The sequence below is a fragment of the Ostrea edulis genome, chromosome 7, assembly GCF_947568905.1.
Source record: "Ostrea edulis chromosome 7, xbOstEdul1.1, whole genome shotgun sequence".
In the NCBI taxonomy this organism is placed as follows: Eukaryota; Metazoa; Mollusca; class Bivalvia; order Ostreida; family Ostreidae; genus Ostrea; species Ostrea edulis.
The window spans coordinates 80,902,793-80,923,026 of NC_079170.1; the positions used below are offsets into that span (position 1 = coordinate 80,902,793).

Genomic DNA, 20,234 nt, shown 5'->3' on the forward strand with positions numbered 1-20,234 from the left:
GTACACTACATCTTGTACAACAGATGAGACAGGTATGTATGTGGTACATCTTGGTACAACAGATGAGACAGGTATGTACACTACATCTTGTACAACAGATGAGACAGGTATGTACACTACATCTTGGTACAACAGATGAGACAGGTATGTACACTACATCTTGTACAACAGATGAGACAGGTATGTATGTGGTACATCTTGTACAACAGATGAGACAGGTATGTACACTACATCTTGGTACAACAGATGAGACAGGTATGTACACTACATCTTGGTACAACAGATGAGACAGGTATGTACACTACCTCTTGTACAACAGATGAGACAGGTATGTACACTACATCTTGTACAACAGATGAGACAGGTATGTACACTACATCTTGTACAACAGATACTTATTCGGGTACCCTACTCGTACAGCGGTCCTCCTTACCTGAGAAATTTGGAGCACACAGACAGGTGTATCCCCCCTCCTTCCGCTTGCACACTCCTCCATTCTTACAAGGACTGCTGTAACAGGTATCTATCTCCATATCGCAGTAATTCCCTTTGGTCACTGTAAAATCATCATCATCATCATCATCAACATCATCATCATCATCATCATCAACATCAACATCATCATCATCATCATCATCGTCAAACAATATAAACTTTTAAGGACACTTGATACAAACAAAAAAATGGATGTCTGGGTTGATGTATATTGTTTTTGGCTCAGTTTGATTGTAATAAGTACAGATATGAAATTCCTGCAAAATAAGGGCCTTATAATTTGTCTATGATGTTCAAAAGTTTAAAATATATTACCCCTCCCTATATAACCCTATACAAATTTCCCCTTTGCTTTAGACCATTAAGAAATCATGAGAATAGATTTACATTCAATACGGTAAATTGAATTCAATTAATTTCTAAAAACATAGATTAAGTTTTCGTTTTTGTTGTGAAAGTTTCTGGCAATGGTTTTAGGTTTTTATTTTCTTTCTGTACACACTACAACATATGCAGTGCATAGGAATGCCTTAAATAACAAGTTGGGACACACAAAATTCAAGTTATTATATTGTACATGATGTTATAGAGGATGTACGTCATCAGACTATATGAATTTTGTCTGTCAACGCCAACAGTTTAATGTCATTTGCACAGATGGCATGTACCGGTACATGTATAAATAATAAAACTGATGCATACCATGCACATACAAACTGATTCTCTACATTTAATACAGTGTCCAGCTCGATCACATTTAAATCGATATTCTATTAGTACTTGCAGGCTTACTTGAGTATCCAGCTGGGCATTCACATCTGAAACTGTTCACTGGGTGAATCGGGCGGAATAGCATCATGTCCGAGAAGATGAAGGGCCGGGGACGACCGAACTTCACATAGAAGATGCAGTGTTCAAAATTTTCACAGAACTCACGAATGCATATATTGTCTTCAAATGGCAGGACCTGTAACATGGAATAAAAAGCATGAATCACTGTCATGAATCTAAAAATATCTTGTTTATCTTAGATAAATCTTACTCTTATATTCACCAAAATACATTCATAAATTGCATTTACTGAAAAAAGTATTCCAAGGCCCCACTATGCATTCATGTTAATAGGAAGAGAACATTATGACCTTGACCTTTGACATTCCAACCTCAAAACAGAATGTCACAAAGGGGTAAAGTTACTCATTAAGCAAACAGGAGGCCTTAAGTTTGATTTCCTATCCAGCAAATACATGGCATAATAAGTGATTTATATTCTTGTACATGTATATTTGCAAATGCAATATCTAATGTAAATTGAAAAGCATGCAAATACACAGCTGCCAAAACATTTGTAGTTTTTGTCAACTTGTCTGTGCACAAATGCACCTCTGAGTCATACGAGTCAATCCATTTTCTGTCCTAATCTATAAATGTACAGTGTCACTTTGGGACAGTTATACAAACAGTTCATCCAGTGTTTGACAACACATTACCTTCAACTTTTTAAAAAGAAAATCATTTTAGCATTTCATTTGACAAGGAGAAAGATCCCTATACTGCATTCTGTTATATACAAGTTTGAAATGAAATGTACATATAGCGCAGTGCTTCTATAACCAAGTCCTTTTAATTCTTACATTACAGGTGATTAAATGTGACAAAATGTTTTGATCCAGACTTTCATGCCCTTTAAATTTTATGATTTATCCGTTTTCACTTCTGATGCATACCTGATGTGCTCAAGACTTTACATCTGATTTTTATCATTGCTTTATTGAAAGCATAAATCACCCAATATCTTGCACACGTACGAGGTTTTAAATACCATATAACATCATTAAAATCAACAACATTTAAATTTCTAGGTGTATGAAGGTTTGAATTTCAATCATGGATTTTAAAATAAAAATTGCTAATTGATGTTGAATTAGGCAGGACTTGCAGACTCCTGCCAGCTAGAGGTAGTTTGATATTCATTGCAAGGTGGATTTGGTTGCAGAGTCCAAATGTGGACTGATTCGTCACACCAATAAGAATTGATGCAATTTGACTACCAACACAAGGAACATCCAAAATTTGGACATATATTTATTTTTACCTTGTTCAAAATGACATTGAATCATGAACATGGCAATTTATCTTAAATACATAAACTAATATAGCAAACCCTGGTTCAAAGATGAGCACCTCAAAGGCTCATACAAAAGTGGGATGGAGAGACGAGATGACTCCTATAACAATTGTATATTACTGTATACTCCCCAAAACAGTGTAAAGAATCAACATTTAATTAATACCAATGCTCGGTATAGAGGTAAAAGAAATTGGTAATTTCTGATGATTGAATTGTAAATGAGCTAGGTTCTAAAATAATTCTTATCTCAATGGAGCTCAGCTGGTTTGGATTTCTCAAAAAAAATCTCAAACTAAACTTTGAGATTCTTTTTCATTTGAACAACCAAAATTTGTGTAAAATCTCAGACATAAGTCCACCAAGTTCAAGTTTTGACTTAAAATTGTCTAGAGAAATCAGGACCAGGTCAGTACAAACAGCTACACACCTGTAGTGTTGACAGTTCCGCCAGTCGGATTCTTTGGAGATAAATCTGCTCCTGCAGAACCTCAGAATCATAAAACGATCCGTCTGCCTTCCGTACGGCAACACTGACGTTCAGAACCGTCGTAGACACGTCTGTGTCGTTCTCTACATTGATAACGTAAATATTCTTTTCCTCCGTTTTCAGAACTGATGCCAGTGCATCAACAAAGAATTTGTACAGGGGCGAGAGAAACGTGCTCTGAGTAATGTTGTTCAGGCGTATTGTCACGCTTTTCTCCAACATTTCTTTTGTCACCAGGCGGACATACAACCGGCATGTAGCTCTCTTCTCATTTATTCCATCTGAAAATAGACAAATACATAGTTTGGAGAGTATTGTAAACATATACGAACACATATCATGGAAATGAAATACACATACATGTTTGGACTTCACTTGCTTACTGTATGTCAATGTGGAACTGGATTTAGCATGAATTCGTGCACCTTCATTTATATGTACAGGGTATTCTTATCATATATCATTGGTATTAAAGTCAGGTTACTGTAGTTACGATGAAGTAAGAATCAAATTATTTCATCTATTTACCTTTCAATTAATAATCTAAATCAACATAAAAGATGTCGTTCTCAATGCTAACAGTAGTAGCTGTGAAGAATTTTGTTCTCACTCTATACACAAATTAAAGAGGAACGGAAACGAGAGCTACATTTTTATTATAACAGTATAGAATCGGTCAGTTCCATTGTTCATGTTGTTTAGTCTTCCACATCCGGAGACGAAATTTCATAATTACGCACACACTGTTGGTGAAGGATATAAAATGTTTGTTTGTAGAGTAGAATTATGGACAAAGTGAAAGTACACATGTATATTTGATTTAGTTTGTGTATATATGGTTTGGTCTAGTTTAAGATTGCAGGAAAATTATGTTTATGGAGTGGATAACCCTAAGCCATGTCAAATATACATACAGGTGGCCCTTGGATATTTATATATATTGCAACCCACCCACCCCCCTCCAACCCCCCGGGGTGATGATGACACTCCTGCTTAATACCAGAACATTCTACAAGACAGATTTTTCCTTGTGTCAACACTTCTGTTATAATGCCAACTCAACACAATGCCATATGCCACCGATTTCCTCCAACAAATGGTCATATCGTATAGGAGTTACCCTCTATAATAATGCCAATTACCTAGATATTAACACCTTTCCATAATCACACATGTACTCCGAGAGCCGTGTTGTGATGGACTGGGCAAGGTGTGCAGGTGGTCAGGTTTATATGAACAGTTGCTGAATAAAACTCAATAATGATTATCTATACATTTATACTGAATGTAGTCCAAATAAATTACGCAACTCCATTTCTTTTGACTGCTCAGTGAATTGTCAGTAATGGTGAATTTGTTGTATTATTTCATTGCCACCCCCACTTTATTGCCCAAATTGATCTTGAACAAAAGTTGGCAAGGGAGTGCTGTACATATCAAAATAATATTTCAAAGTTGAGAACTGCTTCTCATCAATCTCCTCTCCCATAATTTCAGTAGTCGTTTTTAACTGTGACTGTGACCATCAGTCTTGCTATCTCTTAAATTACCACGTAAGAGTTAACAAGACTGACCCTGGCTTGCCGACAATGAATCTCAGTAAGCAATGCATGAATTATATATGTAATCTCTTATTTGTATATCTAGACATCCGTCGTTGTGAACCACAAATGGATGTACAGTGCCAATATCAATTTGGTACTTTTCAAGTGCATGCAATACTATTTAATGATAGACAATAAAAAATTGCCCGAGGTGTCAACAACAACAACATGTCTTAAATTGGAATCTACGGAATAAAAATTCAAAGGATTGATTTTAATTAATTTCTGAATTAGACTCTGCCGAACAGCATGGTGCAATCAATGTTTACCTATTCTTTACAACCTTCCCCACAATCGGGCTCTCCAGGGCTTGCTGGAACTTGTATAACATGTTTGGGGGACCCCAATTTGTCCTCTCTAACAATGTCTTAACAACTGGTCAAAATTTGACTAAACTTGACACCTCTGTCTGAATTGTTTGCTATACATTGATGTGGTGTCCATAAAATTGGTGGTGTGTGTCTGCGCTAAATATCTTTCTACATTGGGCATTTAAATGAGGCCTGGGGTATCATGTGTCCAGAAGTAATACAGACATAACACTGTTGTTACATTTAGTGACAGTTCACGCGGTCAGTCAGAGTACACAGGGTACATCAGAAAATCACCCAGGAACACAAATTAATACATTCAGAGTAACAAAGTATACATATAAATATACAGGAACACAAATTAATACATTCAGAGTAACAGAGTATACATATAAATATACAGGAACACAAATTAATACATTCAGAGTAACAGAGTATACATATAAATATACAGGAACACAAATTAATACATTCAGAGTAACAAAGTATACATATAAATATACAGGAACACAAATTAATACATTCAGAGTAACAAAGTATACATATAAATATACAGGAACACAAATTAATACATTCAGAGTAACAGAGTATACATATAAATATACAGGAACACAAATTAATACATTCAGAGTAACAGAGTATACATATAAATATACAGGAACACAAATTAATACATTCAGAGTAACAGAGTATACATATAAATATACAGGAACACAAATTAATACATTCAGAGTAACAGAGTATACATATAAATATACAGGAACACAAATTAATACATTCAGAGTAACAGAGTATACATATAAATATACAGGAACACAAATTAATACATTCAGAGTAACAGAGTATACATATAAATATACAGGAACACAAATTAATACATTCAGAGTAACAGAGTATACATATAAATATACAGGAACACAAATTAATACATTCAGAGTAACAGAGTATACATATAAATATACATGAACAATGTACATTTACGTAACAGTTTATATATTTCTGTCAGCACCTACAATTGATGATCAATACATCAAAATTTCAATACGAGTGAAAGATACATTATGTAATATGAATCAAGTCTGTTCAACTGCAATCTCAATACTGTTGCTAATAATGCCAAAATTAAATCCTTGCTAAAATTTCTACTTATACAGTTAATTGGTACATTATTTAATATGAATTAAGTCTGATTCCATCATTTTATTGAGCAACTCTATGTAAAATTGTAGGCTGCTGCTACATGCAATATATCATCCAGCGCGCCAGTCCTCTGTATAAAAATCTCAGATCAATAAACCCTGCCATGATGACCAAGGCAGACATTAATTTAATTGAACCCCGAAGTTGAAATGTGACTCAATAAATCTTCCAACCAGTATCTGATCTCTGCCAGCAATAAACTCCTGATTAAACGGGAGCAGAGAATTATAAATCTACAGTTACAAATGAAACAAAGCAATCCATATCTCCCCCCAGAGAGATAAGGAAAAAATCAAAATTTCTTGCACCCTGGCCATAACACACCCTGATAGATATATCCAGGCCTAAACCCTTTGAACACCAGGCTTTACCTATACACATAATAAATTAAACCTAGTGTTGATCTTTGAATTGACACTCCATGCTCTGTGTTTGGTTTAGGGACTTAGTCATTTTCCTGTAGGAGACTAAAGACCAGAGCCCATGCTGTGAGGATTCTGGAGATTTAACCTACCACGGTGATTTATAAAATGACATGTAGGATTTAGGTGGGTAATGGAAAAATATTGCAGGGGGTAGAGGAAAGATACATGAGAGGGGGGATTAGCTGACCCTGCAACATTCTCATTATTAGATTATCTTCTCATATACTGGGCCACGGTCAGAAACCCCCGGTTCTTTCCAATGACATATGATCCCACAGGCAAACCCACCGAAGGACAGTTGTAAATATATACATATATATACATGTACATATGCAAATTTGTAGATTGGAAATGACCAATCAGAGATTCTGATAATGAAAGACTGTGAAACCCGAATAACTAAATCACTGATTTGAAAACTTTATGTTGAACTTCCGACATACATGTACAGGTTGTTTAATGTATCAAAGAACAAAATGCAGTCAATCTGAATAGCAGTAGAGTGAGTGTACACTATAAAAAACATCCATCCATATGCTGTGCCATATGAAGATTATGAAGTGGTTCAAATCCAATGAATTGCAATTGATTCAAATGATCAGCTGCTGATCCATTCAAATATCAATCACTTACAATTTAGTATGTTTCCTGTTAATGGATCACAAGTGATGATCTGTAGAAAGACAGTAAATTAGTATCAACTAGTATGGTGGGACAGTCATTTTAATGTTTGTCTGCATTGGAGCTACAAAATAACTTGATATTCAGCAACCCCCCATCCATCCATCTTCAGTTTTTGTAATGTATTCTATAATTAAAACTAACAAGTAATATTCCTTAATATGATCAGAAACTTACAACAATGTTAAATTGCTAGGTAAATGTTTGTTACACAGAATCACAGCTGGTTAATATACTTCACAAACAGGTAGGTTTAATTCGGCTGGAATTCGACAGCTTATAACTATACCGGATTAAAGTGATCAGGGGCTGTACAGACACCTAGGTAGAGGTCTCATCCCATAAAATCACCTGTCCAAAGTCTGAAAGTAATGGTCAGTGTAAAATAAAATAAACAGGGAGTCAGTTACAGATTATCCCCACTGTGAAAGACTTAAACCAGACCTGTAATCTCCCACCTAATCCTTATACAGGATAATTCAGCTCTCACTCCAACATGTCCAAGAGAGTTCAGATTAAAACATCTGATAACCATAGCTGTAAAATCTCTGAATATCTATATATAGTCATTAATTTATCATAAATATCAAAACAATACCAAGTAATTAGTAGGGGTCAGATTCATCAACTTAATCCTTAAATTATCTCTGAACTTGACATGAAATTGTGTGTGTGAGTGGTGGGGGTGGGAACAAGTAAAAATTCCCCTTCAATTGTAGAAAGTATTCAAAATTGTACGATATTTTAATAAAGATCATATTCAATTGAAAATAATTTGCTATCATTATCAAAGTCTTACAATAGAGATAATATTCTGTAATCAATCAATTTATATTGCCTGATTTGAGATAAATCACGATTTGAGGATATCCCCCACCCCAACCCTGGAAGTTCACAACTGCGTTCTTGATACAAAATGGGTACAGTGCATGCACAGTAACATCTAAAAGCTGGATAAAACTCTGCATGATGATCATGAAAACAGCAGCTTATAAGCACATGGAATATTCAAGTCATTTTAACAAGTACGTTAGTCACTCAATCTACTAAATCCAACCTTTGAATTTTTTTGTTTATAACTTAAATGTGTTTACTCCCATCTTGAGCCTGATTACTTGACAGATTTAGAACAGCCTCTACATTTTTATGGTGTCTATTGAAATGCATTGTGAACAAGTTACAGATAAAAAGTCACAAAAAGGTGACTATTACCTGTCAAAACCATGCCTCATATTGGAATAGCCAGACAAGTTACAGTTCGATGCTCGCTTCACAGTGGTAAAATTCACCAAATTTCGTATTAAACCATTGCCATTTACAACGTTTTCATGCAATTGTCCCAAATTGATTGACAATTCCGATTGGGAAAAAATCTTTTAAAGAAATTTAAGGTGGGCCTAAGAAAAAAAAGTAATTTGATCCTGAACAGCAGATACCCAGATTAGCAGATTGCTCGTTAATTTAAACAGCTAGGTAATTTTAAACAGCTAGGTAATCGGTAATCGTATTCAGAGATGTGTAAGAAGGGTAGACGGACAATAAAATGCAAATGTAGAATCCACACCGACTTCCAGTATAACGGATGTCTGAATTTACGTACATACATAAGATTGTGTCGGATTAAAGACTAAAGCACAATACAGATCAATTTTCAGCAGTGTTTGTTTTATTTGAATCCGATATGTTGATGATAACCTGGATTAAAAAAGTTAAGAATGCATACATTCAATGCATCTTGCAGGACAGTGGTAAATCTTTATACATCTGTATTATCATGTGCATGTATTCAAGTCAGCTGTTTAATACAGACAGGTAGAAAAGTCACTACTTGTTTATATATAAACTAAATTAAATGATGTCATTTATATCTATACATTTTAGTGATAGGATTGATTGATTATATATTGTTTAATGTCCCTCTCGAGAATCTTTCACTCAGGCCTCATATGGAGACGTCACCATTGCCAGTGAAAGGCTACAAAATTTAGGACTTAATGCTCAGCGCTTATGGCCTTTGAGCAGGGAGGGATCTTTATCGTGCCACACCTGCAGTGATATGGGGCCTCAGTTTTTGCGGTCTCATCCGAAGGACTGCCCCATTTAGTCGCCTCTTATGACAAGCAAGGGATACTGAGAATCTATTCTAACCCGGATCCCCACGGGAGTGATATGTACACTACATTGTATATGTACACAATATCAGGCCATAGGTGAGAATATACAGGAATGAAAGGTATTGATTTAGGATCATGTTGATAATTAGAGCGATAACGAGATTATGGAAATTGCACACTCTTCTGTCCCGTCCTGGAGGTCAATATTTAATAATGAGGCGTATTGACCTAGCACTGACACAATGGACCATCAATATCTATAATTCATGATGGATTAATATCACAACAGTTCATCAGTATATTGTCCATTCACCAATAACATCCAATAACATTACATCATATACTGCAGGAGAGAGAGAGAGAGAGAGAGAGAGAGAGAGAGAGAGAGAGAGAAATTATACACTTTTAAAAATGCATTTAACATTTAATTTACACACAGTAGTGTATGAAATTATTATTAGCTATTTACTCATAACCTCTTCTAATTTCTGAATTCCAAGACTTCTCACATTGTTTTAAAAACAAAACAGAATTTTAAACACACCCACCAAAACCATAAAATTTTGCTTTGTACAGAACTTATGAAGCCATTCACTATCATGTTCACATTCTTTTCTAAACTGCATTCTTTTGATGAAATTAAGTCTTACATGTAAAGAATCCTATCTTTTTAAACTGCACTTAAAAAGTTAATTAAGCACTTGAAATTTTGACAGCCTGACCAGTAATTATTCATTTAGCCATATAAACATGTTGATGATTTACATTAGTCCCGGACAGAGGAAACAGGAAAAATCTTTTCATGTTTCAACTGAGAGATTTTCCTGTTATTAATGAACAGATGGAAAATTATTACTTGGGGGCAAATTATTATTCGCAGGCAAATAAGACACTATTCAAATATATTTTAGCATATTAAATTGCCCTTTATAGACTTTCATTTATACTATTAAGCCTCTAAGACAGCTGTGCACAGAAATGGAAAAAAAACCATGTGTATACAAATATTTACTGATCATTCCAATAAGCTGGCCTACACATGGTATTGATTTTATTTTGAGGCCTTTTAAAAAAAAAAAGGTTTGCTGTGTGGAGTAATCCATGTTAGTGTGCACATTGATCAGGGTGAATCATATGTTTGAGGCCTGCATTCCTCACAGTGTCCCTCCTGAGAAGGATACTGCTCTCGGAGCATGCCGAGTCCCCGAGAGTAATTGCACATTGTATCATTGTTGTATTAATGCAACAATTGAATTGTATCATGAAACACAAGATTGAACTTTAGATGGAAATATCATTTTTACCCAGTTGTATTGAAAAACAAGTTTGTCTGGCTTCTACTGGGGTTGTTTTTTCCTTCCTTCTTCCAATTTATGAATACAACAACAACAACAAAAACAACAAATTTTTTTTAGATACGCATTAAAAATGATTCAACATCTTACAGGGTCTCTATCCTGTAAAAAAAAAAAACAACCCAAAGATGCTAAAGAGATGACCTATAAATTGTTTTTGAAATGTTGATTTATAAATTGTTTTTGAAATGTTGATTTATAAATTATTGTTTTTGAAATGTTGATTTATAAATTGTTTTTGAAATGTTCAAAATATTACAATTCCATAGATCTATCTAGATTTTCAACTTCATTGAATTTAGTCCAATATTAATGATTATAAAAAAAGAATTAAAACACATTCTGTAAATTTGTTGAATCAGTTCTCTCCTTCTCTTTTAAATAATAATTGTCAAGATATTTTCTCAAATTGTGTCCCTGCTGAGTTAATTATTTTTCCATCAACAGCTAAGTTCTGTTGATATTCAACAATGAAACACTTGGTAAGATCTTTTTACATAATGTTAACCAATATGACAAAAGCAGAAAAATTCTTCCTCCACACAACAAAAGAGGAGTCTCAGGTGCCTGCTTTAACGGGATTTTAGGACCAGTGTTGAACATGATACACAAGATTATCCTACATAAAGAATGTGAATTTACCCTGAAATTAAAAATCTCTCCTCTCAGCTTTCTTAATAGAACTAGACTTCTAGACATGATTCAGCAGGGTACTAATATGTTATATGCAAATTATTGAATATTCTCTAGACGACAGTATGAACTGTTACCTGTCTCTGAAATCACATTATGCATTGTCATATATATCAGTTTTATTTTGCTTTCTGAGGTGGATCTTGGGGTACCTCTTGTACATTTGTAATCAACTACATCATTGTACCCAACCTCAAGGCTAAAATTTCACCCCCAAGGAATGATAGGAGCCCCTTTCTTACCTGATACTTTGACCTGGATGGTCCCATTCCGTGGCACATCAGAATTCAGGCGATAATCAAGAGTAAGCTCCCCTGTTGAAGTGTTGAGGTCCAGAAAATGTGCCTCATTTCCTCCCAAGATCTCGTATCTCAGTTTGTTTCGATCAATCTCATCCAGATCGGATGCAGGAATTCGGCCAATCGGACTGGTAATAAAATTTTCCTCAAAATTATTGAATATGATGGAAAAGTCCTTAAGAATTGGTTTGTTGTCGTTGATGTCTTGTATAGAGATGATCAAGGTGGCATCTTCAAAAAAGGGTTTCGATCGTGCATAAATTCTGACATAGAATTTCCGGGGTCCTTCTTCGTAATCGAAGTCCACACGACTTCTTAGGACAGCAGGTTCACCCGGTCTGTAACTCAGATCGAATTTATCAGCATCAAGCCCAGGGATTTTCTCATATTCCACGACTGCATTCTCACCTTCATCAGGATCAGAGGCTGAAATTTTCATCAACACAGAACCAATCGGTGTTTTTTCGGGCACTCTTATTTCAATTTCTTTCGATGGGAACTTTGGTGGATTATCGTTTACATCTCCGATCTTTATCTTGACTCCAACAGTCGAAGATCTTGAAGGCACACCGCCATCAGTAGCCATAGCTTTCAAGTTGTACACTGGTATTTTCTCACGATCAAGCTTCTTAGCAACCCTGATCACTCCTGACACAGAGTCAATGAGGAAATCATCACTGGGCGGGTCGACTGAGTGGACGAGACTGTAGGAAATTTTCGCGTTGTTACCTTTGTCCTCATCAACTGCAGAGATCTGCATCACACTCTTGTCCAAATTAACATTTTCCAAAACACTGCCTGTGAAGTTCTCTTGAGTAAAACGTGGAACGTTGTCATTTTCATCCATTATAATCACCTGCAAATACGAACAAAATTGTCAGCATACATAAAAATATATACACAAGTACCTGAATTTTATGTCCAACATTCTTTCATGATCAATTCAATACATGCATATATCATTCAAGAAATATTTTTTTTTTTCGAAAATATATACACAGGTCATGAGCTGCAATGCTTTACGCTAAATGAAAAGCATGCCTGCATAAAGCGTTGTTGAATACTCTCATGCATTTTCAAAAATGAAAGTTATCTTTTTAATTTACATTTTACTTCATTTCTGTCAGAATTCCTAACCGTTGAATGCTATATATATATATTTATCAAGATTCATACGAACAATGTTCACAAAACATTGGAAATGGAAACCACAGCAATGCAGCAGTGTTAAATAATATATTTCAATGACTTTAACGTACTCAAGAATGTCTCATCAGAGAACAGTACAAATTATAGTCACAATATTACACGTCAGAACACCTGTGTGTGATGTACTTACTGAAACCATGACAACGTCCGATAAAGATGGTTGTCCGTGGTCATGTGCTTCCACCGCAAATGACATGCTCTCTGTCGTCTCTCTGTCCAATTTCACTCGAGTTTTAATATCTCCCGTATTTTCGTCGATATCAAAGCTGCTAGTTCCTTGCCCAAGCCGGTAGCTGACCCTTCCATTCTCCCCCACATCTCGGTCCACTGCCATAACCTGGTAAATAGATGACCCAACCGGCACATTCTCCCTGACCTCAATCTTGTACGGTGTGTGCTGGAACTGGGGTCTATATTTGTTGGTGTCAAGGACGTAAATCCTGACCTGAGCTGTGTCATGGAGGCCGCCGAGGTCAGTGGCCCTGACCTCCAGCTGGTACTGGGAGTGTTCCTTAAAGTTAAGCTGTTTTTGCAGAGAGATCATGCCCTCCCCATTTATCGTGCTGATCTGAAAAACGTTGTTAGCGTTGCCACTGGCTATGGAGTATGTGATGTACGCGTTGTCGTTGCTGTCAAGATCTGTCGCCGTGACACTGAGGATTCGGGTTGTCACGGCAGTCGATTCCGAAACTGACTGATTGTAAATTTTCTGAGAAAATTCGGGAGCATTATCATTTATGTCTCGTACTGTCACAAAGACACTTGTAGTGTCCGATTGTGCTGGTGCCCCCCTGTCCTTAGCCATCACCACAAAACTATAAGTCTCATGCTGTTCTCTGTCCAACTTGGACTTCACCTTAACATCTCCTGTTGCAGAATCAATCCAAAATGGCAAATCCTCATCTGGGTTAACAATGGAGTACACCAACTGGGAATTCAATCCGTCGTCTCGATCCTGTGCCTGGACTGCAACCACTGTGCTATTTATGGCAGCATTCTCCGCCACAGTGCCACGGTATGGTGCTGCATGGAACACTGGTGGATTGTCGTTGACATCGACAACTCTAATGATAACGTCGGTGCTGTTAGTCCTCGGTGGTGCCCCATGGTCCTGAGCTTGAATGGATAACCTATACTCGGTGGTGGTCTCATAGTCCAGCTGCTTTTGCACAGCAATCTCACCCGTCACTGCATCAATCCTAAAGGTATCGTAAGTGTTCCCTCCAAAGATGTTGTAAGATATCTGTCCATTATTGTCCAAGTCTTTGTCAGTGGCGGTCACTTTCGTGATGACAGGATTGATATTGAAGTTGTAATCCTCCGATACATTGACCCTGTAAGTTCTTTGGGAGAATTGTGGGTAGTTGTCATTTTCGTCCAACACTGCAATATTGACAGTCGTCGTAGATGACCTTCTATTCTCCACATCACCCTGATCCGTGGCCTGAATTAAAATCCGGTATGAGGCATTGCTCTCTCGATCCAGCAGAGCCCGGGTTGTAATGGTTCCCGTGACAGGTTCAATCATAAATGTTGAGGATTGCTGGTTCTCAATAATGCGATATCGAATCTCAGCGTTTTTCCCTTCATCAGAGTCAGTCGCCTTTATTGTCATCACAGTAGAAGACACTGGGAGGTCTTCGGACACTTCCTGATAGTAAACAGTTTTTTCAAACTTTGGGTCATTGTCATTGATATCGAGTACGTTAATGTAGAGCAAAGCCATGGCGGACATCTGAGGAAAGCCGTTATCGGAGGCGATAATTGCAAACGTGTGACTTGGAATCAGTTCTCGATCCAGCATCACCGTGGTATTCACGAGGCCAGTAACTGGGTTAATTGCGAACATGTCCTTGCTTCGTTGGTCGTTTTGTGCAGTCATACTATAAGTGATGACTCCGTTGTCACCGGTGTCCGTGTCCATTGCCGTGACCGTGATAATGTGGTATCCGGGGTTCTGTTTCTCTTGCACCGTGGCCGAGTACGTCGGCTGCGGGAAATTAGGAGCATTGTTCATCACTTGTCTGCGAACTCGTACAGGTCTACGGTCCTGATAGGATGATGGTTGAAACTCAAACAAATTTTTAAACACTATTTTCACAGGGATTGTCACAGAATGTGATGATTTGGTACACTTTAAACTCAAATGACCGGATAGTGAAAACTTGGATGATGGTGTACAAAACTCTTGAAGTGTATAGAATGACTTGGATTTCGGGTCAAATTCGATATATGGCAATTGATCGTTAGAATGAAAGTCTAATTTTTCACAACTCTGTAGAGTGGAGGGCAATAATGCACCCAAATTGAGCAGCACATCATGTTTTTGAAAGCACCAGTTAAAATGATAATTTTTTCTCTTGATGACAATGTGGTATTTTTCACCTCTCTTCCTCCTTCTACGAGTTTTCCTGTGTTTTGGGATGAGACAATTCTTGCCTTTTAAACTGATTTTCAATGGTAGCAAAGATACAATTGTTTCATTAACGTCATCTCTCGAGGATAAAATCCGGATTTCAAATGGATTTACAATTTCATCACACGGAACATCAGGTTTCAGAAAAACAGCACCATTTCTAATTTCTACGATAGATTCTCCCCTGTTTGAACTAGAATTCACTAATTTATGATTCCAGTTTCCATCTTCACTCAAGTTAAAAATTTCACTTTCTGTTGACGGAATATCTTTCCATTGCACATGTACAATCAAACTTGTCACTTCGTGAAAATGCACTAAAAGCAGAGTCACTCCACACCACCAAATTACGGGTCGGGTCGCTGACGCATGGACACCCATTTTCTTTCTTCTCTTGAATTCCTATTCAAGACGCAGGTGAATTCGAACATTTAAGACATCCCCTTGTTATTTCCTCAGTATATAAATCACACATACACACACTCTACTTCATATCCGTCCAAATTTTTGACGTTATATCTAAGTTACCATATTCTTTAACAAGCTGGAAACAGATAATCCGATGTTAGGTCTATCCTTCGAAGTCGTTCGAAATAATTTGGCTTTGATTTCAACGAGGTTGACACGCGCGTCTAATTACCTCCCTCGTACGAATTTCAACTACTCGCTGCACATGCTACAGCAAAATAAAAACGCGTATTTTTCTTATTGCCCGTTTTGGACAGTAGTTTTTCCGGGATCATTTTCAAATTAACTCCGAGGGTTAAAGACAAACAGCAGTTGAGATGTTTCTCAAGAAAATATTTTGCTGGAGGTGGCAAAAGTAACAGCAAAGCAAAAAAAATCAATTATAGAATTTTTTAAACACTATTTGTTTAGCATGTTTGTAATACACCTGTGCACAGGTAAAACATTTAACAGGACGAGGAAATATGTCTTTTTCGTGTTCACTTTCTTATATGGTTCATTGAAATGAAAGTTATTAACTTTTTGAATAAATAATTCCACAATTTTCGTTGATTTTCATGAAAAACTCCGTATAAAGGGAGAAAACTCGTGCAATATCATTGAGGCGCCCAGTACTCTTTCTTTTATCGTAGCAAATATCATTTCGTCTTAGTTGTACGGTCCAACTCGGTAGGTTCTGGGGTAAAGAAATGATATCAATTCAACTGCCGATCACCACTTTTTAAATTTGTAAAGCTGCCAATTAAAAAGAAATAGGTCTATATTTTACTTCGCGTCTGATGCGTTTCATAGCAATATTGTTAGGCCGTTCCTTACAAATAGATTAAGTACTACGTTTACTTGATCAAGATATATAGAGTTTACGGCGGGTGTGACCGGTCGACAGGGGATGCTTACTCCTCCAAGGCACTTGGGTCTTACTTAATTTTTGTAGGAATTATGAGATTGCTAACTGTTCGTTATGTTCACCTTCAAATTTCCATACTGCTGAGTTATTTTTTAACAAAAATGTTAAATAGTACCGGTTTTGTAGCATAGACTTTCCCCAAGCATAGACCCCCCCCCCCCCCCGGAAAAACGGGCCCGGGATAGATTCCCCCCATGGGAGAAAAAGCGTCCCAGCCTATAATTTCCCCCTATGCACAAAGTCAGTATAAAGTTCGCTTCGTTGGAAAAACTGCCCTGGTATAGAATTTCCTCCTCCTGTTTCCGGATTTCATTGTTAGTTTGTCGTTAACATCTATTTTCAATAAAATATCTAAGTACGAAGCAGATGTGGAAGACTGTGGTGTCTTTTATTTCGAGTTCACTGGGATATATGGAATCGATATATGAATGAAAATGATCATTGTTGATAGAGAAAACGTCGTCGATACATCTAAATGTGGAGTTGCTATGGCAGCAAGATATTTTTTCCTCTCATGTAGAAGCTTTTTGAGTAAGTATAGAATGATGCAAACCCATGCAATTGTAGATAATAATCAACGAAATGCTATTATTGCTCTAAAGAGGTACATGTTATTAAAAAGTTTCAAAAAAGGAAACAAATATGCACTGTTAAATTGCTATAGTTGAATGAAATAGATATGCGCTCATTGATATTAACGATATTCATAAAATCAAGGAATAATTCTTTTAGATGTTGAAGTTGGGGTTACACACTGAAAACTGAATTGCATATATAGTAAATACAATATGCTTTCCAAAATATCAGTAGGATTTTTCGTAAAAAGATCGACTAAAAGATATACAATTAAAATATCTGAAAAGTAAAATAGATGCACTGTATGCATAAAAGTAATTTAATTTTCCCTTTTATTTAAATTCTAAATTTTAAAAAAAAACCATTAACTTCTTCCCAACTTCACTATTTCAAATGTTAGATGCTAGTAAATAACCGCAAAGATTTGAGCCGTCTGAATGAATTTTGATGTACCATTACACGATTTGAATAATTTTCTTTTTAAAAAAAAAAATAAGATGATGCTTGTGATACACAAAACCCTGTTCAAAATTAAAAGAATAACAAGAAGAATTCCTGGGTCTAGATAAGCAAGAGAATTCTAGTAACAGAACTGGAAACGGATATAAAGCTAAAATGTAAGAAGGTGGAAAAGCGTACTGTCATTTAGGGGGAAATTCTATACTGGGACGGTTTTTCCTAGGGGGTATTGGGACCGGGTGAATTCTTCCTAGGGGGGGGGGATTCTATGCCAGGCCCATCTTTCCAGGGGGAATGTCTCTCCCGGGCCCGTTTTTTCGGGGGGGGGGGTATATGCGGGGGAAATTCTATGCTACAACACCGGTACTGTGCGGTACATGTACGTAAACTTTTTTCTTTACTTCTTTAATATAAGATATTCATCTCATAGGCCTACTCTTTAACAATTTTGATAAGGTGTCACCCGTTTTTCAAAGAGGGAGGGGGGGGGGAGAGAAATTGGAAGAGAAATTGTCTTCTAAAATTTATGAAAACTGAGCAAAAACCTGAAAATTTCTCATTTTTCTTAATGTCATATATTCCTAAATAGGGGGGGGGGGGGGGGGTGTTCGTCCATTGAACAGTACGTTGATCAGTTCATACAAGCACAACATTTTGTATTTGTGGAGAAGTTGAAATTGTAAGTCCTGATCATTTTCTTTGACGCTGTAATGTATACTCCAGAGTTGGAACAATACAATTCTTTTTTTAAAAAAATTGTTTTCGTCATTTTCAACACAAATACATGTACACCTTTTACTCACACTCTCATACAGATTAAAGAAAGCGATGTAGACAATTACATGTATATTCTAGCACTTATTAAATTGTTTTTAAAATAAGAGAAGAAATGCTGTTATCATTAATTGAAAAGACATTTCCATTTAGTCCATTTCTTCTTGTAAAATATTTGTTCTGTAAATTTTTCCTCCAAAATGTAGTAATTTTATAAATATTTCAAAACATCCTCAAAAACAATATTGGCATTCTTTCTTGAATATTGCAATATGTATCTCTTTACTAAGATGATTATAAAGTTTAAAATCATGTGTCTTTTTTCTGGAAAACCAAAAATAACACTTACAGTTTGTATATTAAATCCTATTCTTTTACCAGATTTCTGAAAAATCCAATCTGATAATTTTGTCCATAGTGTAGAGACAGAAGGACAATAAAAAAGATATGCTTAATTGTTTCTGGTTCTAGTGCACATATTGAACAAAGTGGAGAGTTTTTAATTTTTGAAATATGTAGGAGTTTGTTAGCACCTAATATTCTATGAATGATTCTATAGTTGAACCATATCAGTCCTGAATTTTTTGTTACAATATACATGTTTCCAATTTAACACTACTTGCAAATTTAAATCATTAACCCATTTGTTTTCGCAAATAGGTTGATGCTATGGTTTTGATATTAAATAGTCATAAATATTCCTAGAACCTTTTTTGTATTTGCATAGAATTTTAATGAATTCGTGTTGATATGGTTGAAAAGTTGTATTATGTATTAACAGTTTGATATTTGGCCATGAGTGCACAATAGCTTGTATCAATCCCTCATATGTAGTAAATGGAATCTGAATTGAGTAATCATTTGTGATACTCTGGTAGCTGATAAAGTTCTCTTGCTTATCTAATAAATCATATATTATAATTATGAAACCCCTTGTCATATAATTGCTTGCAAAATATGTATTTATTTTGAATCTTTATTTCATCATTATACCATAGGGGTTGAAACAAAATATGAAACTTTTTCATTTCAAAACTTTCCAAAAAATTTGCGAAGTAAAGTAAAGTTTCTTTCCAAAAAGAGTTTCTAGTGGAATTTGCTTTTTGTTTACAGTAAACAGGTCCAAAATGACACAATTTTGTAATGTTACAACCAGTAATTTCAGAAAATAAGCTTATCCAGCTACATGTAGAATTAGTTGTAAAGAGTCTCCTAAACCAAGTTAGTTTGAGAGACTTGATAAATGTTTCTATATTGGTCATTCTACCCCCACCATTTTCATCAATGCATGACCATTTCACATTGCGCAACAATTCAATTAAAGATCTTTTCAAATAATTAATGATATCTTCATTTCTGAATTGTTGCACGCATTAATCAAATTGATGATAGCATTAATTATTCTAAAGAACTGCATAAATTGAATTATTGCTCTCTTTAATTGAATTAATGACATCGTTAATTCGATTGATACGCACCAGAGCGTAGCTAGGACCATTTCAATGTGTAGGCCCAAAAGATGAAGGTTTCACTGAGGCGAAGCGCCGAGTGTGTGTGTGGGGGGGGGGGGGGGTCGCCCCGAGAAATTTTAAAATATTGAAATATTAGGAATCATTTGCACTACTCTGAG

At 36.0% G+C, this 20,234-nt stretch overlaps 1 protein-coding gene across 4 annotated transcripts in view; it reads right to left on the reverse strand.

Annotated features, from left to right (window-relative positions):
- LOC125653748 (cadherin EGF LAG seven-pass G-type receptor 2-like) overlaps window positions 1-16,108 on the reverse strand; it is a 75,951-nt gene extending 59,843 nt beyond the window's left edge. The window contains exons 1-5 of one of the 4 annotated variants that reach the window (XM_056145464.1): window positions 13,135-16,079; window positions 11,739-12,651; window positions 3,054-3,394; window positions 1,288-1,462; window positions 434-556 (exon numbers count right to left, since the gene is read on the reverse strand). In XM_056145464.1, the coding sequence (XP_056001439.1) occupies window positions 434-556; window positions 1,288-1,462; window positions 3,054-3,394; window positions 11,739-12,651; window positions 13,135-15,801 (4,219 nt within the window). In that variant the 5' untranslated portion in view covers window positions 15,802-16,079. Of the gene's footprint in view, window positions 1-433; window positions 557-1,287; window positions 1,463-3,053; window positions 3,395-11,738; window positions 12,652-13,134 lie in introns of all 4 variants that reach the window. The other 3 variants (XM_056145463.1, XM_056145462.1, XM_056145461.1) reach the window with 3 other exon arrangements.
- Between the last annotated feature and the right edge of the window lie 4,126 nt (window positions 16,109-20,234).